This window comes from Chinchilla lanigera, unplaced genomic scaffold (genome assembly GCF_000276665.1).
Source record: "Chinchilla lanigera isolate Chin_1 unplaced genomic scaffold, ChiLan1.0 scaffold00083, whole genome shotgun sequence".
Classification (NCBI taxonomy): Eukaryota; Metazoa; Chordata; class Mammalia; order Rodentia; family Chinchillidae; genus Chinchilla; species Chinchilla lanigera.
Genome location: NW_004955484.1, coordinates 9,314,892 through 9,339,264, shown reverse-complemented (window position 1 = coordinate 9,339,264; position 24,373 = coordinate 9,314,892). Strand labels below are relative to the sequence as shown.

At 42.4% G+C, this 24,373-nt stretch overlaps 1 protein-coding gene across 3 annotated transcripts in view; it reads right to left on the bottom strand.

Annotated features, from left to right (window-relative positions):
• Kctd19 (potassium channel tetramerization domain containing 19) overlaps positions 1-24,373 on the bottom strand; it is a 61,907-nt gene that overhangs the window by 5,618 nt on the left and 31,916 nt on the right. For all 3 annotated transcript variants that reach the window (XM_013503893.1, XM_005403664.1, XM_013503894.1), the window contains exons 3-8: positions 8,667-8,817; positions 7,744-7,935; positions 5,869-6,000; positions 3,544-3,754; positions 2,203-2,363; positions 701-801 (exon numbers count right to left, since the gene is read on the bottom strand). In XM_013503893.1, coding sequence (XP_013359347.1) covers positions 701-801; positions 2,203-2,363; positions 3,544-3,754; positions 5,869-6,000; positions 7,744-7,935; positions 8,667-8,817 — 948 coding nt within the window. The remainder of the gene's footprint in view (positions 1-700; positions 802-2,202; positions 2,364-3,543; positions 3,755-5,868; positions 6,001-7,743; positions 7,936-8,666; positions 8,818-24,373) is intronic.

Below are 24,373 nucleotides of genomic sequence, written 5' to 3'. Positions count from 1 at the left end.
ACACTAGAGGCTTTAGGATGTCCATCTCTTTTTCTTTTTGGCCACAGGGAAGCACAGTGGAGAGTACCCCATCTCTGCCAGCTTTTGCTGGTCTCTAGATGCCCCCCAAAAACATCTGGAACCCCTACCCTGTCTCCTTCTTGCTCCAGGCCCCTCAGAACTGACCTCCCTGCGCACACACCCGAGGTCTGCCCTGCATGCTACTCATTCAAAAATTCATAGAATTTTTTCTCACTCGTACATGTTTGCAGTATATAATGTTTACAGTCCCTGTGTGGAGTTGGTATATGTACATAACACTTCTTAATTCCTTTTTAAATTCACTTTCCCTCTCCTGTTTCCCCTCCTCCATCTCTTGATCCCCTACCCATCTGAGAAAGATCTATCTCCCTACTTCCTAGTACCTTTTATTTTGCTCTTTATAATTTGGATTTTTCATTTAAGAGAAGTTATGTGATATTTAAGTTTGTGTGTCTGATTTATTTCACTTAACATTACAGTTTCAAAGTGCATCCATTTTCCTACAAATTACTCAATTTTTTTTTTATCTGCTCATGGAATTTCTGCCCATTCTGTGTAGTGAAGTTAGGGGAAAGTCTTAAGCAGGTGTGGGAGGCTGTGTGTAGGCTAGCCAACAGGTCCCAGAGCGGCTCAGGAGGGGAAACCAAATTGGTAACAAGGCATCTGGGGCTAGCAATACCTTCAACAGGGTCTGCAGGGTGGTTGCATACCAGTGACTTCCAACATAAACCTTGATGATCTGTTGGGGGGAGTACACAGTGATCTCTGCCGTCCACTCATCTATGGAAACCAGTGAGAGAAAACATGTCATGTGGCCAAAGGAGAAATCAGGTAGGACATTTTGGTCAATATTATGTTGCATGCTAAGACTGCCTGTCTTCGTCATTGTGTTGCCCATGGTGGACAACAGAATCTGCTGCCCACTCTGAGAAACAACAGAAATTCTCAACAGTAGTCTTCCCTGGCGCTGCTCACAATATAGGTTCTTGAGGGGGTGAGGTGGGCTTGCAATAGCAGCTTTGAGGGTCGGGGTGATTTTTGGATGGGGAGGGGAAGCCTTCTGGGATTCCAACCCCAAGGGCACCGCTCCTTCTTTGCCTGAGCACCTTCCTCAAGAAAGCTGAGCCAGTGATCCTGTGTACCTGCACTGCTGACTGCCTTAGGCTTCTGGCTGGCTGTGTCCTGGGTGTGTAGCTTTTTATGTGGCCACTCAAATTAGAGCTAGGTGTCCCTCTGCATGTTTGTGCTTATGTCTGGCAGATATCACAGAGCCAGCTCATCAAATCACTATCACTTTTATAGAGACCAGGTTTTAGGTGTGTCCCAGGGCTTTGTGCTGAGATGAACCCACAATGCTTTTCTGGGGGGAGTCATTGTATTTAGGCCTGTTCTGATGTTTGAGAACCAGTTTTTAATGAGGTTTGTGATGTGCAAAGTGTTTACACGACCACAGTGTAGGAGGTACAGAATGACACTGTGGACTCCAGGTAGACAGGGACTAAATCCATGCTGTATACTTTTCTCCCTCAGTCCTGACCAATGGTAGGTGCTCAATAAATGCTGAATGTTGCTGAATGATAGTACTACAGCTCAAACTTTACCCAGGAAGCTTGTTAAGAGTTGTTTTTTTTGTTGTTGTTGTTTTTTTTTTTTGAGACAAGGTCTCTCTATGTAGTTCAGGCTGGCCTTGAATTCACTATGTAACCGACAGCCTCAAACTTGTGGTTATCCTCCTGCCTCAGCCTCCCAAGTGCTGGGGTTACAGGTGTGTGCCACTACACTGGCTAAAAAGCTATTAACCGGTACAAACACATTGACTCAGATTCAAGCTCCAGTGTTACCACTGTATAATTTGAGCGAGATTCTTCCCTGAGCCTGTTTCATCTGTTGAGTGGACCCATGGATAGTCCTCCCCACCTGGTGGCGAGAAATGAGCACAGCATGTTCCCTTCCAGGGCTCCCACCTGGGTAGCAGCCCTGTCTGTACTGCTGAGGTGAACCATGGGCTCAGAGGTGAGGAGGAGGTCCTTAATATGAAAATTTCCCTTTACAGAGAGTCCACAGATGTTGGTCTGACTTACCAGCTATAGTTCCTGGTCCTAGACTGCCTCATCTTTCCTCTCCAGTCCCCAAGACCCCCACCTCGACACTAAATCCAAACCCAGAAGCTTCCTCACTTACTGAGCACATCCAGGGGTGACACAATTCTCGGCTCCAGATGAGTCTTCAGAGCCACTTTCATTGGCTCGTAGGTGATGTCTCTCTTGTCCAGGAAGGCACAGAGCTCATATACCTCGGAAATGGTCTCTGTCAGCGGCAGGCGGCAGGTCCCCAGCCAGTTCCTACCCGGAGAAAGCCTGTTATAAAGGCCTTAGCTCTGCACCCCAAGAGTACAGCCAATAAACTTTCTGTGCCTAGGACATTGTGCCATAGCAGTAGCACAAGCCCAGCATCAGTAACATCATTTCCTTGATTTAACCAGAAATCTATGATGTCTAGAAGGAGAGTAAATCTGGACACAAGCTCACACAGTGTGGAGCTGGGCTTGATCTATTTCAGCAAAGCCAACTAAGTTGGCTCATTTCAAGCCTCCAAGCCCTGTCTCAGGTTCAGAGACCAGGCCACTGGTCTACCCACTCCCTCTCTGCGCCATAAATATCTGCCTGAGACTTCTCAGTCCAGGTGTGGCAGCCTGCCATTGCCTTGTGAGATTACTAACACGCTATGTGTCCAGGAAAGAGGCTGATATCTGAACACCAACACCTTTCTCACACCTTGATCCCCCCTTCAAAGGCACTTGTATTTGCCTTTTGTGACATTAGGGGTGGGAGAGACAGATGATGGTATAGACCAACAAGTCTCCAGTTGACACTATTGGGGTAAGACAATGTTTAGGGTCTGATCCTATGACCAGGGGCTCAGAAAAATCCACTCCTAATTTTAGTTTTGGTACGAATGCATTTTGCAACCTTGACAAAGTTGTTCCAGTGTTCTGAAACTCAGTTTACCCTTCTATAAATCAGAATTAGAATCTGTGCCCCGGTACCAATGGGGACACTCTGAGTTCATCCCTCAAGGCAACAAGCAGGTACCAGCTCCCCTGGAAGGCCTGCCCTGGTTTGCTTCTTAGGAGCTCACTCTGGCCTCTGGCCTCTGGCCTCTATGTGTGTCCAGTAAGTGTCCCAAGGAGAAAGAGGACCTTTGCAGAGAAGTCTGCTTGGGGTAGGGTACCCGGCTCCCTGAGGGTATGATTATGGCCTGTTCATCTCAGACCCAACACAGGGTAATAGCAGAGAACAAAAATGTAAAATGCATGAATGCAAGGTACATGCACCTTGCAGACCCTTGTACTTCAGCCCAGGCTTGTCCTCCCGAGCCCTAAGGAGGTGGTGATGGAGGATGAGACGATGGGTTGGTTTCAACAATGCTTTACCTCTGGCTCATGGGAAAGGCCCCAGTTGTTTCCAGAGAAGGCAAAGCCCAGCCTGATGGAACCAAACAGCTCCCTGAGGGGGGTCTTACTTGACATGCTGGAAGAGGACCCCATTCCCCGTGATGTACAGTCTGCTTCCATCCAGTGTGCTCTCAATGCGGAGCTGTCCCAGTGCGGAGTCTGGGTACTTGACCAGCAGACCCAGGGCCATCGTGTACAGAGGCTTCACAGACTCTAGGCCAGCTCCACGTCCCCCTTTTCCAGGGCTAGGGGGAGGACAGGAGGTTCGGGAACAACCACCTGTGTGGGGGAGAAAGGAGTGACTCCTAGGACCCTCCCACCCAGTCACAGCTGAACTGGAGGCCATGGGTCTCAGTTCCTCCTGCTGCCCCAAATAAGTGGCTTAGAAGGAGCGTATCTGCTTACACAGCCCAACTCTGGATTATTTCAACATCAGTATACTTTTTTGTATACGCAGCTCTGGAGGTCAAAACTACTTTTTGGGAGGTGAGGCAGGGGCAAAGGGATTCATTTGCTATATCATTAACATATGAAATTCAGAAATCTCAGTACAGTAGCCATCTGGCACCAGCCTCTGCAAGAATCTGAATCAGTTCCAAGCTCTGCTCTAACCTTCTAAGGGTAAAGATCAACAACCATAACACAGAACCAGATGTCACGGGCTTGCAAGAGTCATAGCCCCTATTTCTAGCACCTCTGGACAGAATTTCCTGAGACACATTGTGTGGTGTTACTTTCAGGTTGGGTATTTGGGTTGCTGGATCTTAGGAGGGCACAGGGTGCAGCTGTCACAGCCCATAAGACCCTCCCTCAGGGGCAGTAATAGGCCAACAGCCAGTCTTCCTGGAGATTTGCATGGGTCATCACTCATCCTCAGGCAACCCTATGAGACAGTTAGTGCTCACTTTGTGTCACACACGAATAAACCATGCCCCAAGTGGCTACTTAAGTGCACTGCCCCTGCCAAGCTTTACAGCTTAGAGCAAGGTACTTAGTACAAGTAACTGCAGAGCTAGGCAGAAGCAGGGCTGGGATTTGGGGTGAGACATCCCTCTCCAAAGCCAGCAGGGCTGTTTCCTTTAGTTAAAATGTTTTAAAAAGGCTAACACTGTGCTTTGTCTTCAGGGAGTGCCTGTCTACAAAGACACTTCCATTTTGGGTTGCTCCTGTGCAGGGGGACTATTCTCTCTGTCTCACAGATGATCCGTGTTCTCTGGAGATTAGAAGCTCTTGGGGAGGGAGCCAGAGGAAGCTAGGTCTATCCACCTCTTTAGGTGGACTGTAAGGCCCTTAGATAGGCTCCAAAGACCTGCTGCAGGATACAACTCTCCCTATATAGGCTGGGATTCCATTTGCCTCGGGGGAGGGTGGATCTGAGGACATTCCCATGGGACAAATGTTCAGTGATGCATAGGCCAAGCTGTACATCTGTGAGACGATTCTATACATCCTTTTTTTGGCAGCTCTATCCCTTGGGAAGGTTCTATTCATTCTCAAAGGCCAGCTAAGACCCCTGGGGTAGCCAGCTTATTCAAACATGTACAGTAGCTTCCATGGATGTGCAGAAGTTAGAAATGGGATGGTGAAAGGCAAATCAAAGCCAGGCGTGGTGGTGCACGCCTGTAATCCCAGCACTCGGGAGGCTGAGGCAGGAGGATCGTTGCAAGTTCGAGACCAGCCCAGGCTACAAAGTGAGCTCAAGGCCAGCCTGAACTGCATAGTAAGACCCTGTCTCAAAAAGATTAAAAAAAAAAAAAGGCTAATCAAAACCATGGAGCAAAGAGTAATCAGAATGAGGCAGGACTGGGAGCACAAAGGCCTAGCCTGGACAGGGGTCAGGAAATGGTAGAGGGAGAAACAGACACCACAGCCAATGGTTGTGAGAAGTAGGTGGTGGGGAGATGGCATGGAGACAAGGGAATTCGCGGTGGGTGGGATCACCAAAGCACTGGTGGGAGATTTGCCTGAGTACTTCCTGCACTCTTCATCTGTGCCTGGAAGAGGAATGTCGGGAGTTGCAGGTGGATGCCACAAGTCCCCAGTTGCCCAGGAGGACTTCCACAAGCAGGGCAGATGGCTTCTGTCCCCAAAAATGTGCCTCAGGTCCACCCTCCCTAGGACATTCTGGGCTTCATTTCCCCACCCAGGCTAGTTTTCCCCTGATTCAGGCCAGGCAAGATTCCCTGTGGCCCAGGCTGCAGACAGAGAGGGTACCCAGGGTTTCAGGCCGAATTTCTCTTTTCAGACTCTAAGCCAGCCAGAGCCCGCTTCTCTCACCACCACCCAAAGCCCAGAGTGGCTGTGGGAAGGGAGATGTTTGTTCTTGCTCTCTGCAGCTCAAGCCCAGCTTGCCCCAGAATGTCAAAGGAGGCCAGCGTTCCTGGGCGACATACCCATGTTCATCCGGCACAATCGTATGGCTTCTGTGAGCTCAGGGATTTCTAAAATTTCCACTTCTGCTTCTAACACATCTATGTTGGAGAAATTATCCGGTAGTAAAATCTTGTGTGAGCGAAGAAAATTCACTTGAAAAACAAAGGAAAACCACATGAGTTAATAAGGCTACTTCTGATTTCACCTTGGGTCCTCATCTGGAAGACTTTTGATGCTGCACATTATCCTAGGGTCTCTTTGTTTGTTCTAAAACCATTTCTAAACGTACTTGAGTAGTTTTGAGTCTGTGGTTTTCAAGCTGAAAGACCCCAAATTACTTGGTTTTCCTGCAACTGAGTCCAGAGGTGTAGGCTCCCATGTCCTGGCCTGGGGCTCTCAAGCCAGGCCCTTCCGGGGAGCACACTGGCCTGGAGACTTACCTTGTGGAGTCTTGACCCAAGATCAGGTCATCCCAAAAGAGGGAGTTGTCTTTCTGCTTAGAGAGGAGGGGCCTGGCTAAGACTGGGCTGGCAGGTGGGGCTTGGCAGTTTGTCCCTGCCTGGACTGTAGTACAGGAGGCAGAGATGCAACCAACACTAACGTCCTGTGTGAACCAAAGTGGAGATTCAGAAACACATCACAGACAACTTCCTAGGTGACTTTGGATCTGAATGGCTGGGGTTCTAGGCATTTGGAACCCTCATGCAACCTGGGTATTTCCTGGCCTGTCTATCTAGGTGGCAGTAGTTTGGGATTAGAGAAACATTCAGTTCACATCTCCAGCAGAGCTCATTGTGGGGCAGTGGGAAAAGAGCTGTCATCCTTCCTTAGGTCACTGGCTAAGCTGACCATCATATAGGAGATCTGGGGGAACTTGTCACCTCCAACCTCCTTCCTTGTATTCTTTTGGGTTTGTTTGTTTGTTTGTTTGAAGGGAGATTGTTTTCTTGAGACAAGGTCTCACCATGTAGCCCAGGATGGTCTCAAACTCATGGCAATCTTCCTGTCTCAGCCTCCTGACTGCTGGGATTACAGGCATGCCACCACAGCCAGCTCCTTCCTTGTATTCTTTTTTTGCTTAGTTGTTGTTGATGTTGTTTTGGGTTTTGTTTTGTTTTAACAGTAGCAAAGCTTACCTGAAAAAAGTAAATGAAGAGTGAGGGAGAAACTGGTTCTACAGAGCAAGCTTGGGCTGAGTAAAAGAGGAAAAAGCAAGATAAAAATACGCCCTTGAGGACACAGGGCAGGCTATTTTGAGGAAAGCCACCACAGCCTTGTATTGTAGTGTACAGGAAGTGACAGCAGACAGGACTACCCTTGGAAACAATCTTATTTCTTTGTTCTATGAGAGTCTGGAGGCCAGTTGGAGATATAAGGCAGAGTTAGAAGAGAAGGTGACTTTGGAGTCCAGCTCTGTATTCTGCCCTTCACACTGATTTCTATAGTCTCTGATACCATGTCAGGGAGTGGCAGTGCCCTTTACAATCAGGCCATCGTAAAAGAATAGGGTCTAAAATAGCTCTGAAGCCGGGCGTAGTGGCGCATGCCTGTAATCCCAGCACTCAGGAGGCTGAGGCAGGAGGATCATTGTGAGTTCGAGGCCAGCCTGAGTTACATAGTGAGCTCAAGGCCAGCCTGAACTGCATAATAAGAACTTGTCTAAAAAAAAAAAAAAAGACTAGAATAGCTCTGAGCCAAGTGAGAGTCCAATTGTAGAATCTGCTTGCCTTCTGGGACTGTCATGCTTCTGCCATCTCTGCCCAGGGAACTCCTGAGGCACTGGGTGCCCAGTTGGCCTCTGTAGAATGTGGGGTGGGGAAGGGTAGATGACCCTGTCAGCCTGTTCCTGCTCCTGCCCACCCCCTTTACCCCACACCCCTGGACAGAACAATTACCAATGAAGCGGAATTCGCTGCACTCGCACTCAATCAGGGCCATGGTCTCGGCCAGCCACAGCAGGTTGTCCTCAGTCACCAGGCTTGGATACTTGGCTACCAGGTCTAAAGGCAAGAAGCAGTAGTGCACTTCCTCTTCTGTGTCTAACAGTGGTGTGTCCATGAGCCCCAAAGGTGCCTTGTCATGTAGGCCTGGAAGAGAACATACAGGACATGTTACCACCTCCCTCCCCAGAGCTTTTACTGATCCAGGGGCCCTAGAGGAAGCTGGAGAGACAACTCAGGAGATAGTTCCTACCACATAACTCCTCACTTTCTCTCTTTTCAGATGTAGCCCTAAGGTTCAGAAGGAATGTAGTGTAGAATGGAGGGTGAAGGACAGTGGGATGTGTGAGATTTGGTTTATATACCCAAAGTCACTAAATTCATTTATGTATTTAGTTCTTTCTAATTGATCAGATGAATCACTGTGAACTAGATGCTGCAGACCTTCCTGGAAGCTCAGAATTCATCATTAATCATGACTGTCTTGTTCTGGTGTCTCAAATAGGCTGACCTATGCTGCAAAACACTCATTAGTAATCATTTGGAGACATTCCTTGTGTGATGGTCAGAGGTAATTTGAAAGGATAGTGGCGTCCCTTGGCTTCTAGGAGGGGATGGAATACAGTCCAACCTTTCCTAAGTAAAACCAGTATGCAGAATAATGAGTCTGGGGGAGGAGGCTGAGTTCCAGTGGCCAAGTATCCATGGAGAAGGCATGTGGCAGGGTCCTAGGCCAAGGGAGATGACAGAGAAATGGAGAAATCACCCAGAGCTAGTCTGGTAATGAAGTGATCTCCTGATGGAAGCCACTTCTGTTAGGATGAGGAGAAGGGAAGTTGGCATGGGCTTCAGAGGGGCCAGCCTATCCCTGATTGTACCTGTGAAGGCTGGGCTTTTTATTGGAAACTCAGAGGGTTTGCTGATACACTTCCATGTTCGCCAGTAGTTCAAAGATGCTCTCTCAGCAACAGGTATGTCTGCAGGTCGCACACGAAGGTGATGTTTCCCCTCCTTCAGATTATCTAGAGTCTGTGAGATAAAGGAGATTACTGTCTTGAAAATGTGAACATGGTAACCATATACCAATTCTAGAGTAAATACCAGGAAAAATAATATACAACCCACTTCGGTATTTTAAAATAAATTGAATCAATCACAAAAAATGTAAGAATTTAGGGCTATAAAATAACATGCTAGGAGGACTACCATGAGTTTGAGGCTAGCCTGGGCTACAAAGTGAGTTCAAGACCAGCCTGAACTGCATCATGAAACCTGTCTCAAAAAGACAAAAATAAATATATAAATAAAATAACATGCCAATATTCAAAATCCCAATGACTATTTTACTTCTGATTTTTGAAACTTTTCTGTATTAATATTTTAAGTTGAGTAATATAATTTATTCTGCACAACCTAAAGAGTAATTTTTATTTCATCATTGATATTAGTATAAACCAATATACTATAAATCAGTGTGATGTTTTCCGTTATCATTTCTCTTCAAAGTTCAACAATCCTTTTTTTTTCTTGGTACATTTTAGATATACATAATGATAAATTTCATCATAAGAATTTTATTCATGGACATGGTATACCTTACTTCTTTTTTTCCCACTCCCCTCTCCTCCCCTCCTTTTTTTGGGGGGTGTACCAGAAATCAAACTCCCGACCTTGCACTTGCCAGACAGGTGCTGTGCCACTGAGGTATATTCCTGCCCCTCCCCTCCACTCCCCTCTTTAATCCCTCTTCCTCTTCTTATTTCAAAAGCTTTGTTTCCATATTTTTCTTCTATTCTTTTTTTTCTAGTTTTTTCCTCCCCCTTGTTCCCCTTCTCATTTGAACATTTTCTTTCCATTTCCCAAAATCTATACATTTTGGTCCTTATTTACACTTTTGGCTTCTCACACCAGGGAAACAATAAGTATTTTTTAATTAATTAATTAATTAATTAATTATTGTCTTTTTTGAGACAGGGTCTCACTATATAGTTCAGGCTGGCCTTGAGCTCACTTTGTAGCCCAGGCTGGTCTCAAACTCACAATGATCCTCCTGCCTCAGCCTCCCGAGTGCTGGGATTACAGGCATGCGCCACCACTCCTGGCTACAATGCAGTATTTATTCTTTTTTTTTTTCTTCTGGTACCAGGAATCAAACTCACGACCTTGCACTTGCCAGGCAGACACTTTGCCACTGAGCTAAATCCCCAACCCCTACAATGCAGTATTTAAACATGTGTGTCCAATTTATTTCCATTAAGAGTATGGTCTCAAGGTGCATCCATGTAGCTAGAAATGTTTCAAGCTTTCCTTCTTTATGGAACAGTAGTACTCCATTGTATAAAAAAACCCCACATCTTCTTTATCCATTCATTGGTTAATAGGCATTTGGGCTGTTCCCAAGATTTAGCTATTACAAATGGTGCCACGATTAATATGGGTGTGCATATATCACTGTGGTATGATGCTTTTAATTCTTTCAGGAAGATACCTAGAAGATGAATACCTAGGTAGAATAAAATCTCTAACTTTACTTTTTTGAGGAATCTCCACACTGATTTCCACAGTGGTTGCACCAATCTACACTCTCATTAACAGTAGAGAAGTGTTCCTTTTTTTCCACAGCCCTCCAGTATTTGTTGTTGATTGATTTCTTGATAACAACCATTCTTTCTGGAGAAAGACTCTCAGCATTGTTTTAATTTGCTTCTCCTAAATGACCAGTGATCTTAAACATTTCTTCATATATTTATTTGCCATTTTTACTTCTTCATCTGAGAAGTGTCTATTCATTTTAGATGCCCATATTTGTCTTTAAATTTGGTGCAGTCTGATTTTTTTTTTTTTTAGTTCTTCACATATCTGGATATTAACTCCTTGTCTAAGGAACAGATGGCAAATTTTTTTTCCCCAATCTGTGGGATGTATCTTTACTCTGTTGGTGGTTTCTTTTGATGTGCAAAAGCTCTTTAATAAGATTAAATCCCAGTTATTGATTCCTTGTGATTTATTTATTTATTTATTTTTATTTTTTTGGTTTTTCTCCGGTACCGGGAACCAAACTCACGACCTTGCACTTGCCAGGCAGGCGCTTTTGCCACTGAGCTAAATCCCCAGCCCCGATTCCTTGTGATAATTACTGTGCAATCGGGGTTTTGTTCACAAAGTCTTTGTCTACACCAATGTCTTCAAGAGTTCTATCATTCTGTCATCCAGGAGATTTAGTGTTTTTGTTTTAATATTTACATCTTTGATCCATTATATTTTAGTTTAGTGCATGGTGAAAGACGTGGGTCTAGTTTTAATCTTTGGCTTATGGGAAGCCAGTTTTTCCAGCATCATTTATTAAAGAGGCTATCTTTCTTTCAGTGAAGGTATTTGGCACCTTTGTCAAAGATAAGGTGGGTGAATATGTTTGGAGCTCTTTCTGCATCTTCTAATCTATTCCACTGATCCTCAGTCTGTTGTTTTTTTTAACCAGTACCATGCTATTTTTATTACAGTAGCTTTGTTGTTTAATTTCAAGTCAGAGATTGTAATAACCCCTGCCTTGTGTTGCCCAGAATTGCTTTTGCTGTTCTAGGGCTCTTTTGATTCCACATGAATTTTAGGATTGTTTTCTCTAATTCTGTGAGATAGACTGTTGGTATTTTGATTGGGATTGCATTAAATCTGTATAACGATTTTGGAAATATGGGCATTTCACTATATTGGTTCTTCCTACCAAAGAACAAGGGATATCTTTTAATTTTCTGATATCCTCTTTGATCTCCTTTTCCAGAGTACTGTGGTTTTCAATATAACAGTCTTCTACTCCCTTTTCTAGACTGATTCCTAGGCATTTCACTTTTTTGGATGCTGTGGTGAAAGGTGTTGTTTCCCTAATTTCTTTACAATTCATTAATTCTTTGTATTGTTTTCTTAGTCTCCATTGTGTTAATTTCTGCTCTGATCTTTATAATTTCCTCCCTTATATGAACTTTGGTCTTGATTTGCTCTTTTTCTAGAAGCTTGAGGTTCAACATTAGTTTGTTTATTTGCACTCCCTCTGCTTTTCTCATATGAGAAATAAATTTCCCTCATAGGACTGCTTTCATTGTGTCCTATAAATTCCAGTATGTTGTATTTGCATTATTGTTTATAGAAACTGTTTAATTTCTTCTTTAATTTCATCTGTGCCCATCAGTTGTTCAGGAGGGTGTTATTTAATTTCCATGTGTTTATGAAATTTTTCTGGGTTTTTTTTGCCATTGATTTCCAATTTCATTGCACTATGGTCTGAAAATATGCATGGGATAATTTAAATTCCTTTGCATTTACTTAAGCATGTTCTATGTGCTAGTATGTGGTCTATTTTGGAGAACATCCTGTGTGTATCTGAGAAAAATGTGTATTCTGATGTTGTGGGGTGGAATACTCTGTAGATATCCTGTAAATCCATTTGTTCCAATGTTTCATTAAGTTATAATATTTGTGCCAGGCATGGTGGTGCATGCCTGTAATCCCAGCACTCGGGAGGCTGAGGCAGGAGGGCTGCTGTGAGTTCGAGGCCATCCTGAACTGCATGGTGAAACCCTGTCTCAAAAAGACCAAGAAAAAAAAAAGTATATTTATTGCTTTGTCTAGTTGTTCTATCTATTTGTGACAGTGGGGTACTGAGGTCCCCACTACAATACTGTTAGTGCCTGTTTGATTTTTCATGTCTGTTAATATTTGTTTTATATAATTTATATAATTGCTATCTCTTCCTCTTGGATTGTTCCCTTTTTAAGGACATAGTGACCTTCTTTATCACTCTTAATCAGTTGTAGCTTGAAATCTACTTGGTCAGCAAATAGAATAGCTACCCCTGCTTTTTTCCTGGTTCCTATTGCATGGAGTATTGTTTTCCATCCTTTCAGTTTATTAATTTCATTTTTAGTCAAATGTGTTTCTTGTATGCTGCATATTGTAGGATCTTGCTTTTTAGTCCATTCTGTCAGTCTGTTTCTTTTGATTGGTCAATACATTGATGGTTATAACTATATGTATTGACTTATTCTTGTCATGCTATTTTCCTGTTGTTAGTTCCCACATCTCTTTAATTACTTGCGTTGCCTAGTGGACTCATTCTGTTGGGGTTCATGGAGTTGTAGTCCTTGTTATCTCTTTTTAGAATATATTTCAGAACATTTTGGAGTGCTGGTTTGGTGGTCATGAATTTCTTCAGGTGTTCTTTGTCATGGAAGTATCTCATTTCTGCATCAAGTTTGAAAGATAGTTTTGCAGGGTCTATTAATTTAGATTGGGGGCTGGGGATTTAGCTCAGCAGCAAAAGCGCCTGCCTGGCAAGTGCAAGGTCATGAGTTTGGTTCCCGGTACCGGAGAGAAAAAAAAAAAAGCTGGGCATGGTGGCACACACCTGTAATCCCAGCACTCGGGAGGCTGAGACAGGAGGATTGTTGTGAGTTCGAGGCCAGCCTGGGCTACGAAGTGAGTTTAAGGCTAGCCTGAACTGCATAGTGAAACCCTGTCTCAAAAAGGGCAAAAAAAAAAAAAAAAAAAATTAAAAAAAAAAAAAAAAAAAAAAAAAAAAAAGAAAAAGAAATTTAGATGGGAGGTTGTTTTCTTTTAGGGCTTAAAATATTCCACTCGAAGACTTCTTTGACTTAGGTTTGTGTTGAGAAGTTTGCTGTGATTCTGATGGGCTTTGCTTTATATATGATTTGTTTGTTTTCTTTAACAGCTTTTAATATTCTGTTCTTGTGTTGAATTTCTGGAACCTTGACTATTATATACCTAGGTGTAGATTTTTTTTATCATGTCTAATTGTGGTTCTATATGCCTCACTTACTGTGATGTCAAATTCTTTTTCCCTGCTTGGGAAGTTTTCTGCCGTTATTTTTGTGAATAGGTTTTTTTTATGTCATTTCTGCTATCTCTTGCTTTTTCATTGACTCTGATCAATCTTATGTTATTCTTCTTTGCATCATCTAGCACCTGTTGGATTTTTCGTGGCCCCCTTGCTATTTTTAAGGAATCTTTCTTTTCATGATCATTAACTGCAATCCCGTCTTCTATATCTGATATTCCATCCTCACATTGGCTCATTCTGCTGCCTATACTTTCAATAGATCTTTTAAGCTCCTAGATATCTGTTTGAATATGTTTCATGGATTCCATTTCTTTCTATGTTGGGTATTCATGGTTTCCATCATTTTCCTAAGCTCCTATTTTTTTTCTATCTGTATTTGCTCTAGAGTCACTAAGCATGTCTTTCATTATGGTCACCACCTCTGTAGTCATCTGAGAGCTTATGTCTGATTTGATTTTTTTTCTAGAGCTTCATTCATCTGCTTTGTTACTTCTGCTGTTATGACTTCAGAGGGTGCAAGTGAGAGGCTTTCAAATTGTTCCACCTCATTGCCCCATGGGTTGGCTTTGATGAGTGGGAAGTCTAGGGTTGCATCTTGCTTAAGTGTCTTCTCATTTCCTGTTTTTTTAGTTTAATTCCTAGGTTGATGCTTGTAAGTTGCTTATGGCCATTAGCTTTATTGTTAGTATTTAGAACCTTAGGAAAAGACTACTTCTCAGAGATGTCTTTCAGGTGTAGCTGGCTTTCTGATTTTGTGTCTGTTTCAAGATCCTACCCTAAGTGCTATTTAGTAGTTGAAACTTAAACTATTCAATGTCATTTAATAAAGTGACCAAAATCTGTTGTGCTCTTTATTGTAAAAAAAAAAAAAAAATCCCTCTCCTTCAACTTATTGGGGATGAGAAGTTGCTCCCTATTTGGCCTAGCCTCTGGTTATTTGGCACTTACCTATAATATTATTTGAGGCCTTTAGGCACTCTCAGTCTTGGCATACCAGGAAGAGCAACTGATTAGAACAATTATGTCACCTTGGCTAAAGTAGTACAATCAGCAATAACAATAGCATCAAATACAGCCTAAATGACAAACTGTGGTAACTATTAATTTGTCACCTTTAACCATATGAACTATATTTGTGGTTATGTAACAAATCAAAATAAACCAAAAAATTGTATGCAGTAAATAAGCCCTCAATATGCCAATTTTACCTTCATGGGAAGAGATTTTTAAAGGGATTGAGGGGGATAGAGAAATAGAAAAAGAGGAAGAGATTAGAAGCAAGGCTGGAAGACGAAGGATGATTACTCAAATTTTGGGAAACTGGTGGAGAAGACAGGAGAGAAAGAGAGAAGGAAGAAATAAAAACAAGAACAGAACAACAACAAAAAAACTAGAAACAATGTTCACACTCATAAAAACAAGAAAAAAACAAATAAGAAAAAGGCAAAAAAGAAAAATGTCCATGTCAAGGTGTGTCTCTGCTATAACTAGCAGACAGAGTGGGCAGACAAAACCCATATCCATGTTGCTTAATCCCAGCAAGCCAGCTATAGCTTTATGGTGGGATAGGGGATAATCTCAGCCAGGACCTTTAGTTCCACTGAGGTTCAGGCTGTTTTCTGGCTGTGAAGCTAGAACTGATTTGTTCAGCATGCAACACTGTGTGCTTCCTGCTGGCTTGAACCTGGCTCCCTGTCCATTTGAACAAGGCTCCTTTATCTCCTGCCAGCTTGAACTTGGTTCTGCCTCACCCTGACACTGGGAGCCACTAGATGGAAGCAGACCACAGATGCTCTGAAGCCTAAGCTCAGTTGTCCTCTCTCCAAGATGGCCACTGCCATATTCCCTCTCCTAGGGGATATCTGAACCTGAATAACTCACCAGCCACTGCAGCCTGCTGTGTCCACTGCTCTGTTCCACTGCATTTTTCCATGGAGACCTCTGGGGTTGCCAGTAGTTACCATGCATCTGCAGGTTTGAGCTGCCCCTTCCATTCAGTGAGTCAGGGATCAACAAGAAATTGCCCTTGCTACCTCCTTCTGCATTGAGGTCTCTCACTTCGCTCTCCCCATGAGCTTCATATCTTTGTTGTGTTGAAGGGATCCATTCCCTTTTTCTCTTCTTCCTACATTGCTATATTCCAACATCTGGATGCCAAATCTTAGAGAGGCTGTTTCTCTGCTGTTCACCACTCCACCATCTTCCTGGAAGTCTCTCAAGAATCCTTTCTGACCTGTTGTAATTATGATTTGCTCCTGGATGTACTCATCCTAATCCTGAGAAGTTGTATAAGTAATGAGACTGAGGGGTAATAACAATGTCTTATACTGGCACGGGATTCCACATTTTCAAATCACTTTCTTTTTTTGTTGTTTTTTTCAAGTACTGGGAATCAAACTCACGACCTTGCTCTTGCCAGGCAGGCGCTGTGCCACTGAGCTAAATCCCCAGCCCCTCAAATCGCTTTCACACGTGTTCATTCATTTACCCTAACACAAGTCTGTGAGACAGATGTAGTATTTTACTGATGAGACAGTCAAAGTCAGGGGCTTTGTGATGTGTGCAGGTGGTCTCTCAAGTTCAGAGCATTTTGGCTTGAAGCAGCTGATGACCAGGATTGGGTGAGGTTGGAGTGGAACACCAGACCAGGCCCTGCTAATGCCTACAGCAGGGAGTGGGCTGGAGGTCTCCATGCTGCTCTTATGTAATAACCCACTCTCCCTCAACAGTCCTGCAGGGAGACAGATCATAATATCAAGCTATTTTTTTCTGATTCTACTGTAGAAGATAGTATTTTTCTAATAGTTTTTTGGAGACAGTAGAGCAAGTGGTCCTTAAAGACTCCATATGACTGAGTTTTTTCTCTAAGGGTGTTTTAATGGTTAGAACAGCTCAGATTCATCACTAACAAAAACAAAACAACAACAAAAAGACACCTTCTAATTCCTAGCTGCACAGATGTCCCAGCTCTTGGGAACCTGGAGTTTTGAGAAGAGCCCCCTAGTGGTCACAGATACAAACCTCATCTACATAACCGCTTAAGGTTCAAAAAAGGTGAACCGGAGAGGAAGAATCTTCCCCACTTTGCACGGCTGGAGGACTTATGGGAGGAGTGGAAATTGTCGGGGTCATGGAGAGTGTTATCCTGGGACACTAAGCAATGGGAGGAACTGTCATTCATGGGGCCCTCAGTCATTCCTTTTAGGGATACTCACTGTATATTGCCAGGGCCACAGTCAGACACCATACTCTCAGCGTGGAGGAAAAGAAAGACCTAAAAGCCGCCAATTTACAGGTGCTGATATAAGACTTAGTGTCAGTTCTGAAGTTTTTGGACCTCCAGGGATCCTAGGGACTCTTTCCACAGCACTAGAAATGGATCCCAGCTTTCTGGTCCCTCTTCACTTGGGATTGCACACAGTTTTAGTCTCCACGTTGAACTGTCAGTTGTCTTGAAGAGGAAAATCATGCAGAGGAGTGTTTCTGTATGAACATTTGGCCTTAAGCAAAGAGGAATCATCAGCTGGTGATATAGTCCAGTTAGACTTTGTTTAGCATGAGCACAAGGCCCTGGGCTCAATGTCCAGCACCATGAATAAAGAAGCATCACCATCTGACCCAGGAAAAGGTAGAAGAATGAGTGTCTTAGGTAAGTGGAGGTGCTAGGAATGGAGCTCAGGACACCAGAGCTCAAGCTCTTAGCCACTATTTCTCAAAACAGGAACCTTTAGGAAGAGAAGAAATAACCAGGCATGGTGGGACATGCCTGTAATCCCAGCTACTTAGGAAGCGTTCAAGGCCAGCATGAGTAATTTAGTGAGGCCCTATCTCAAAATAAAATTTTAAGAAGGAAGGGGTGAGGATTAGCTCAGTGGTAGAGTACTTGCCTGTTTACCTAGCACGCATGAGGCCATTCAGTTCGCAGGACAGCAAAAAGAAAGAGGGAGGGAGAAATGGAAAGAGGAAGGGAGGAGAGAGAGAGGCAGACACAGACAGAGACAGACAGAGACAGAGACACAAATCCACAAAGGTTGCAATTCCTACTTTCCAGTGGAGTCATGCTACATGCTGATCCAAGGTATCATTTTTGTACTAGGTCAGGAACCTCAGCAAGGCTATTTTCTAAATTCTTTCCATCAAACCCTGTTCTGATTTCTAGAAATACAAATCCTCTATTGACAGGAGGTCATTTGGGTGCTGTAAGAAACCACAGAAAGTGGATGGGCGTAGTGGCATACGCCTATAATTCCAGCATTCAGAGGGCTGAGGCAGGAAGATCGCTTTCAGTTTGAAACCAACGTGGGCTGTCTTTCTTTTTGCTCTCCTGCGAACTGAATCCAAGGCCTCATGCGTGCTAGGCAAACAGACAAGCACTCTACCATTGAGCTAATCCTCACCCTTTCCTTCGTAAAATTTTATTTTGAGACAGGGCCTTACTAAGTTAGCCACTATTTCTCAACTTCAACTTCATACTGATGAGTTCAAGTCCAGCCTGAACTATACAATGAGACGCTGTGTCAGCAAAACAAGACAAAAAACAAACAGAAAAACAAACCACAGAAAGCAAGCATTCCTCAGCTCCCTCATTTATTTATGATCTGCCACGCTCCTTTAATTAATAGAACCTTCACAAGACCTCAAGAATTTTGCTTGTTTTGTTCCCTGCCCCATTTATATTACCCAGAACAATGCAGTTTTGTTGAATGAATGAGTGAATGAAAAACACTCCAGAGAGCCTGGGCCTCCAGCTGCTCTTTGCCTTTGCTGATTGAAGTTGCCACAGAACGTATGGGTGGTCTTCTGTGGGCTGACTGCAGAGTCCACTTTCATCTGCATGAATATTACATGTAGAAATTTTATTCTTCATATGTTATGACCCAGAAATTTATTGGATTTCTTTAGGGAACTATAGACCTGCATTCAGATGGCTTATTGCTAGCACAAGGATGACTGATGTTGCTTTTGGCCTAGGGAATATGAAAAAATATATCAATTGGAAGCAACAGAAAACTGAAGGTGCGGGGGCACATGTGTATGCCATCAAAAGATGGCTGACAAATGCCCTGCTGGCAGAGCTTTGGGATTTAAGAGGCTTTCCAAAACAGCAGCAGTCCTTGGTGATGCCTTATGCTCTGTTCAGCTGTTGGGAGAATGTGATGGTAAAGAGCCTGGGTAGCTTGCAAATCCCCAGCTGCCTTGTAAAGCCAAAGAGGACCAGCACCGCTTCAAGACTCAAGGGAAACAAGGTCCAGTAGAACAAAAGGATGTACAGAACAGCTGCTATCAGCCAAAGAAACAAGTAAGACACAACTCCCAGCATTTCAAATTTCCCCTCCTCTGTTGACTCCAGAGGTGGGTTCATCGATCAGCAGATGTTTACTAAACACCTGTAAATGCTTGGAACTATGAAAGATGCTAGGAACGCAAACATGAATATAGTTCAGCAGGGAAGAAAGACATATGAATACGTGGTTGCTATAGGATTAGGACTACATAACAGCACTGTTACGAGACTAGGCTAGGTTTCTTGTGGGACACATTTAGGACAAATCTTAAAGGAGGAAGCATTCTAGAAAGAGGAAAGAGTAAGTGAAAAGGCATAGAGATGGCTTTGAACTTGCAAGAGTGTGTGTACACACATGTGTACACAGCCAGGCTTGCATATGAGGGTATATCTGTGTTGGGATAAGAGCAGATAGGGCCAGCTTGTGAGGATCCTGATGCCCTGTCAAGGGATTTGCACATGAGTTGTCCACTTATCCATACTCACAGTCAAGCTACACTGTTGGGATGAATATCTTCTGTTTATGTGATATTCTTTCCAGCATCACTGTAACAATCTGTCCTTATATCATGAGTAATAGAAAATGTGAGACTGCTGCTGGTCTTTTTCTTAAAAGCACCATTTGTGTGATCAACACAAAAACTCCTTGGCTCCTTCGAGTGAGTACAAAGAATGCAGGCATATTTGAGTTGCTTGCTGGTGACAGTCTGCTCTTAAGTAGAATGATTTAAGGTTCAAACCTAAAGTTTCCAGAAGGCAATGAAAAAGCTAACTTGGGGCTGGGGGTTGGCGTAGCTCAGTAGTAGAGTATGTTCTTACCATAATCAAGACCCTGGGTTCAAACTCCAGCACCAAAAACAAACAAACAAAAAAAAACCCAAGCAGTATGTACTGATAACATACTATCTACTATGTCCTCAGTGGGCCTCAAGGGGCAAGTAGAAAGAAATCAATATTCTGCAATGAATTTTGAAGTCTTGTAAATGACCCTAAAGGGAACTTTCACACTCTGCACAGGGAGCTGTGACTCCCAATTAGACTGATGGCATGTGAAAGGCTGTTTATATTTAGGTAAAGAGGACTTCTCTAATTACACAGAAAGTTCTAGGACACTCTATGATGTTAATGTACAGACCTATAACGACTACTCTATATTTCTCCTATGAACAACACACAATGTTCCAAAGCCTCCAGGTTCACAGATTTACACATCAGCTTTGGCGACTCCCAATTTATATCTCATAAACTTTTCCCATGAATTGCAGACTTGTACATCCAGTGACCCTTTACTATATATACTTGGATATTTATTGCCTTTTCATGGCTTCTCAAACTTAACATATTCAAATGGCAACTCTTTACTTTTTCCCCCTAGACTTGCACATTCCTCAGAATTCATCATTTACGTGGTTTCTCAGGACAGAAACAAGGGAGCTGCCCATTCTCTCATATCCTACATCCCCCCTTCCTCAGCAATCCCTGTCTGTTGTACTTTCAAGACATATCCAGAATGTGAATGCTCTTCACCCCATTATTACCACATTGGACCAAACCATCATTGCCTTTTACCTGGACGCTGCAAGAGCCTGGTCTCCCTGCTTTCTCTCTGCTCCTACAGAGTCTAGGCAGGAACCAGTGCATTTTTTCTGTAAAAGGCCAGATGCTAAATACTATAGGCTTTGCTAGCCATATGGCCTCTGTCAAATCAATTAGCTCTGTGTTGTAGCTCAAAAGTAGCCACAGACAATACATAAACAAGCATGGCTATACTCCAATGCATCTTTATCAATGAACACTAAAATTTGAATTTTACATAATTCTTACATGGCACATTAGTCTTATTATTTATTTATTTTTTGCCATGTAAAAATGTAAAAGCTGTTCTTAGCTCATGGCTGTACCAAAGAAAGGGGATGGGCTGGATTTGATCCATGGGCTAATTTGACAATCCCTGAGCTAATATCAAGCCAGCACCCATCGATCTTTTTTTCTTCAACTTTATTTAACATACTATAAGCTACAAAATATAGGTTCATTGGTTTTTAGTGTAGTCATAGAGTTGTTAGATCATCACCCCAATCTATTTCAACACCCCAGAAAGAAACCCTGTACCCTTAACAGTCATGGCTCATTCTCATTCATCTATCCTTCCTAATCTGTACCCCAGCCCTAAGCAGTCACCAGTCTTCTTTTCATTTCTATAAATTTGGCTATTCTGTATATATGGTCATTTGTGTCTATTTTATATGATAGAACTATACACTATGTGGCTTCTTTAACTTAGCATAATATTTTACTATTCTACTCTTCTTTGTAGCAGTTGTCTCTACCTGATATTGTATGGCTATATAGTTCACTCTTGGAGCGCCAGAACTTTGTGTGTAGCTGGTGCTCAATACACACTGTTACAAGAATCAAAAGTTGGGAGTGGTGGCACATGCCTTGTAATCCTAGAGCTCAGGAGAATTGCTTTCAGTTCAAGGCCAGCCTGGCCTATATAGTAAGTTCAAGGCAGCCTGAACTACATAAAGACAGTCTGTCTAAAAAAACAAAACAAAAATCAGAATCAAGACAATAAAAGATTTCAAGTGATCCCTTTGGAGGCCAAAGCTACCGGATAAGGGAAAGCAGGGTGGGGTGGGCTAATGGAGTGGAGATGGGAGAGATGAAGAGGGGACAGGAAGGGGTGGACAATAGAGGAGCAGTGGGAGCCCAGGTGCCCATCCTCCAGAAGCTCCCCATCTCATTCTGTCCGTTGCTTCATTCTACACTACTTTTCAACAAAGCTTGCCATGTTACAGATAATCCTGAATAAGATATGCCACCTGTTGAGTACACATGAACTTTGGTTAGCAAGAGGCAAAGTCCTATTTCTATCACTGGGGGCTAAATCTGAGGGACTCTACAATGAGAAGCACTAACAGTTTAGAGCAGGTTAGATATGTCCTGTCTAATATGGTGGCCACTGGTCACATGTGGCTACTCACTCCTTGAATTTTAATCTGAATCTGAAAAGTACTGTAAATATAAAACATCTCAGATTTTAAAGACAGTACAAAAGGAATGCAAAATATATCAATTTTAAATATGGATTATATACTGAACTAATATTTTGAAAATATTGGATTAAATAAAATATATTATTAAAATTAAAATAATCTAGTGATTTTTACTTTTTAAAGATACGGCTACTAGAGAAATTTTAAATCACACATGTGAAGCTGGACGTGGTGATGTATACCTGTAGTCCCAACTATGCTGGAGGCTAAGTCAGTAGGATTTCTTTAGTCCAGGAGTACAGGATCAGCCTGGGTGACAAAGTGAGGCTTCTTCAAAAAAAGTAAAAAATAGATAGATAGATACATAGATAATAGATACAGATATAGATATATCACCTACCTACCTGGATCACATTATATTTTTAGTGCATCATCCCATTTTCCCTAAAACTCACAGGAATAATGCCTACAACCCAGAATGTTCTCAATAAATCCTAAATAAATGCACAAAGTGGGGCTGCCCAAGAAGGATCTGTAGACTAAGAATTGGCAAAATCCATTTTCTCCAAGCGAAGTGTTCACTTAGGCAAAGACCTGAGTGTCTGGCTTGGCTTGAAAAGTGAGAAAAGTGGTAGAAATGTGTGAGGCTGTTGATTTGCTTGAGGCGCTGTTGGTTCCCAGCTGTATTTACACTTTGCTTCAGTGAATAAACACCACTTGAGCTGGGCCAGCCCAAATGTTTATTTCTTTGAAAACATCATTTCCAAAGACTTGTTTCACAGTCTATTTAAGGGAGGCAGATCCATGTAATTCTTCAAATTCTACTGCTCACACATCACAAAATTTTAGAATAGAACAACTCATTGGCCTCTGAGTTGTTGCCTCCCATTTGGAATTTGTTTTCCAGATGTATTTTGCTTCAATTTGGGAAGTGAGGACAGCAAAAGGTTTAAAGGGCTTAATAAACTATTTGCATAATAGGTATATATATTTAAATTTTTCTTTTTTTGCAGAACTGGAGATTGAACCCAAGGCCTTCACACTGAACTACATTTCCCAGTCTTTTTATTTTTGTTATTTTGAGACAGTGTCTTGCTAAGTCTCTAAATTGCCCAGTCTGGGCTCAAACTTGTGATTCTCCTGCCTCAGCCTCCCAGAGTGCTGGGATTACAGGCATGTACCACTACACCTAACTAGGTTGGTATTCTTTAAAATGATTCTTTAAAAAATTGTCTTGATCTCTTTGATCTTCTGCAATAAGCAAGTTATTCCCTGCCTTTCCCCAGAAAGTAGTGCCTTGGTATAGAGCCATTAGTACTCCTGAAATGCCAGGCCATTTAATTGGCTTTGAAACCAGTTAGAGACAATTCTAGTCCTCCATTCCTGAGGCAGTTGAAGGAAATTTAAGCTCAAGTAAAAAGCTTGAAAAAATTAAGAGAACAATACATTTTGCACTGAAGTGTGTTAACGGCTTTTAAAATTTCTAAATATATACTTATTTGTAAGAGAAAACATTGAATTATTTAGTAAAGAGCATCCACAAACACATACACTATGAAATGTTCTTATTCCTCTATGACCCAGATACACATGGTCTGTCTCAATTTTTCCTAAGGGTTGTTGGGGAGACATACTTGGTGGTATAGAAAGCTACACTGCTTTCAGCTTGTTGGGTTAACACTTGTGGAAAAGGAGTAAACAATACCTGGTCCACACAGTGGGATTAATATGGAGCATGGCCAATGGCCTTCCTAGTCATAATATTTAGTTCTTCTGGTTAAAAAATTTCTCATTCAATAAACAACTTGAGATCAGCCACAGAAATGATTTTTGTGGTTTGGAGAAAACTTAGGAAAAAAGGTGATGTTTTGAGTGGTACTTTAATTATTTATAAGTAAAGGTACTTAAAGCTCTTAGAATAAGAAAAGCAGAAGTCTCTTGGGAAAAAAAAAAGAAATGAAGGCAAAAGAAAGTTTCTGCAGTTTGGAGAACTTTTCATTTTGCCAAAAGTGAATGTTGTGTACCTAAACAAGTACAATGAAAAGATATTCTATTTCATTTTGAGATTGAAGGGTCTCATTTATGTTGCCAGGGTGGTCTCAAATGTCTGTGCTAAAACAGTTATGCTGCTTCAGCCCCCTAAGTAGCTGGGACTGCAGACAAACACCATAGCACCCAGCAAGAGGTAATATTGATAAATCTTTCAGATTTTAGCAAATTCTACAATTTCTAAAGTTTTCTTTAGGTCAGGAATATAGCTCAGCGGCGCAAGCACCTGCCTGGCAAGCGCAAGGTCCTGGGTTTGATTCCTGGTACCAAAAAAGGGAAAAAAGATGTAAAGTTCTCTTTTTTCAGAATTCAATGACAAAAACAAGAAGCAGTTCAAAATAGAATTTTCAAGAGCTAAGGGCATCCTCTCAGTGGACTTTTTTTTTTTTTTTTTTTTTTTTT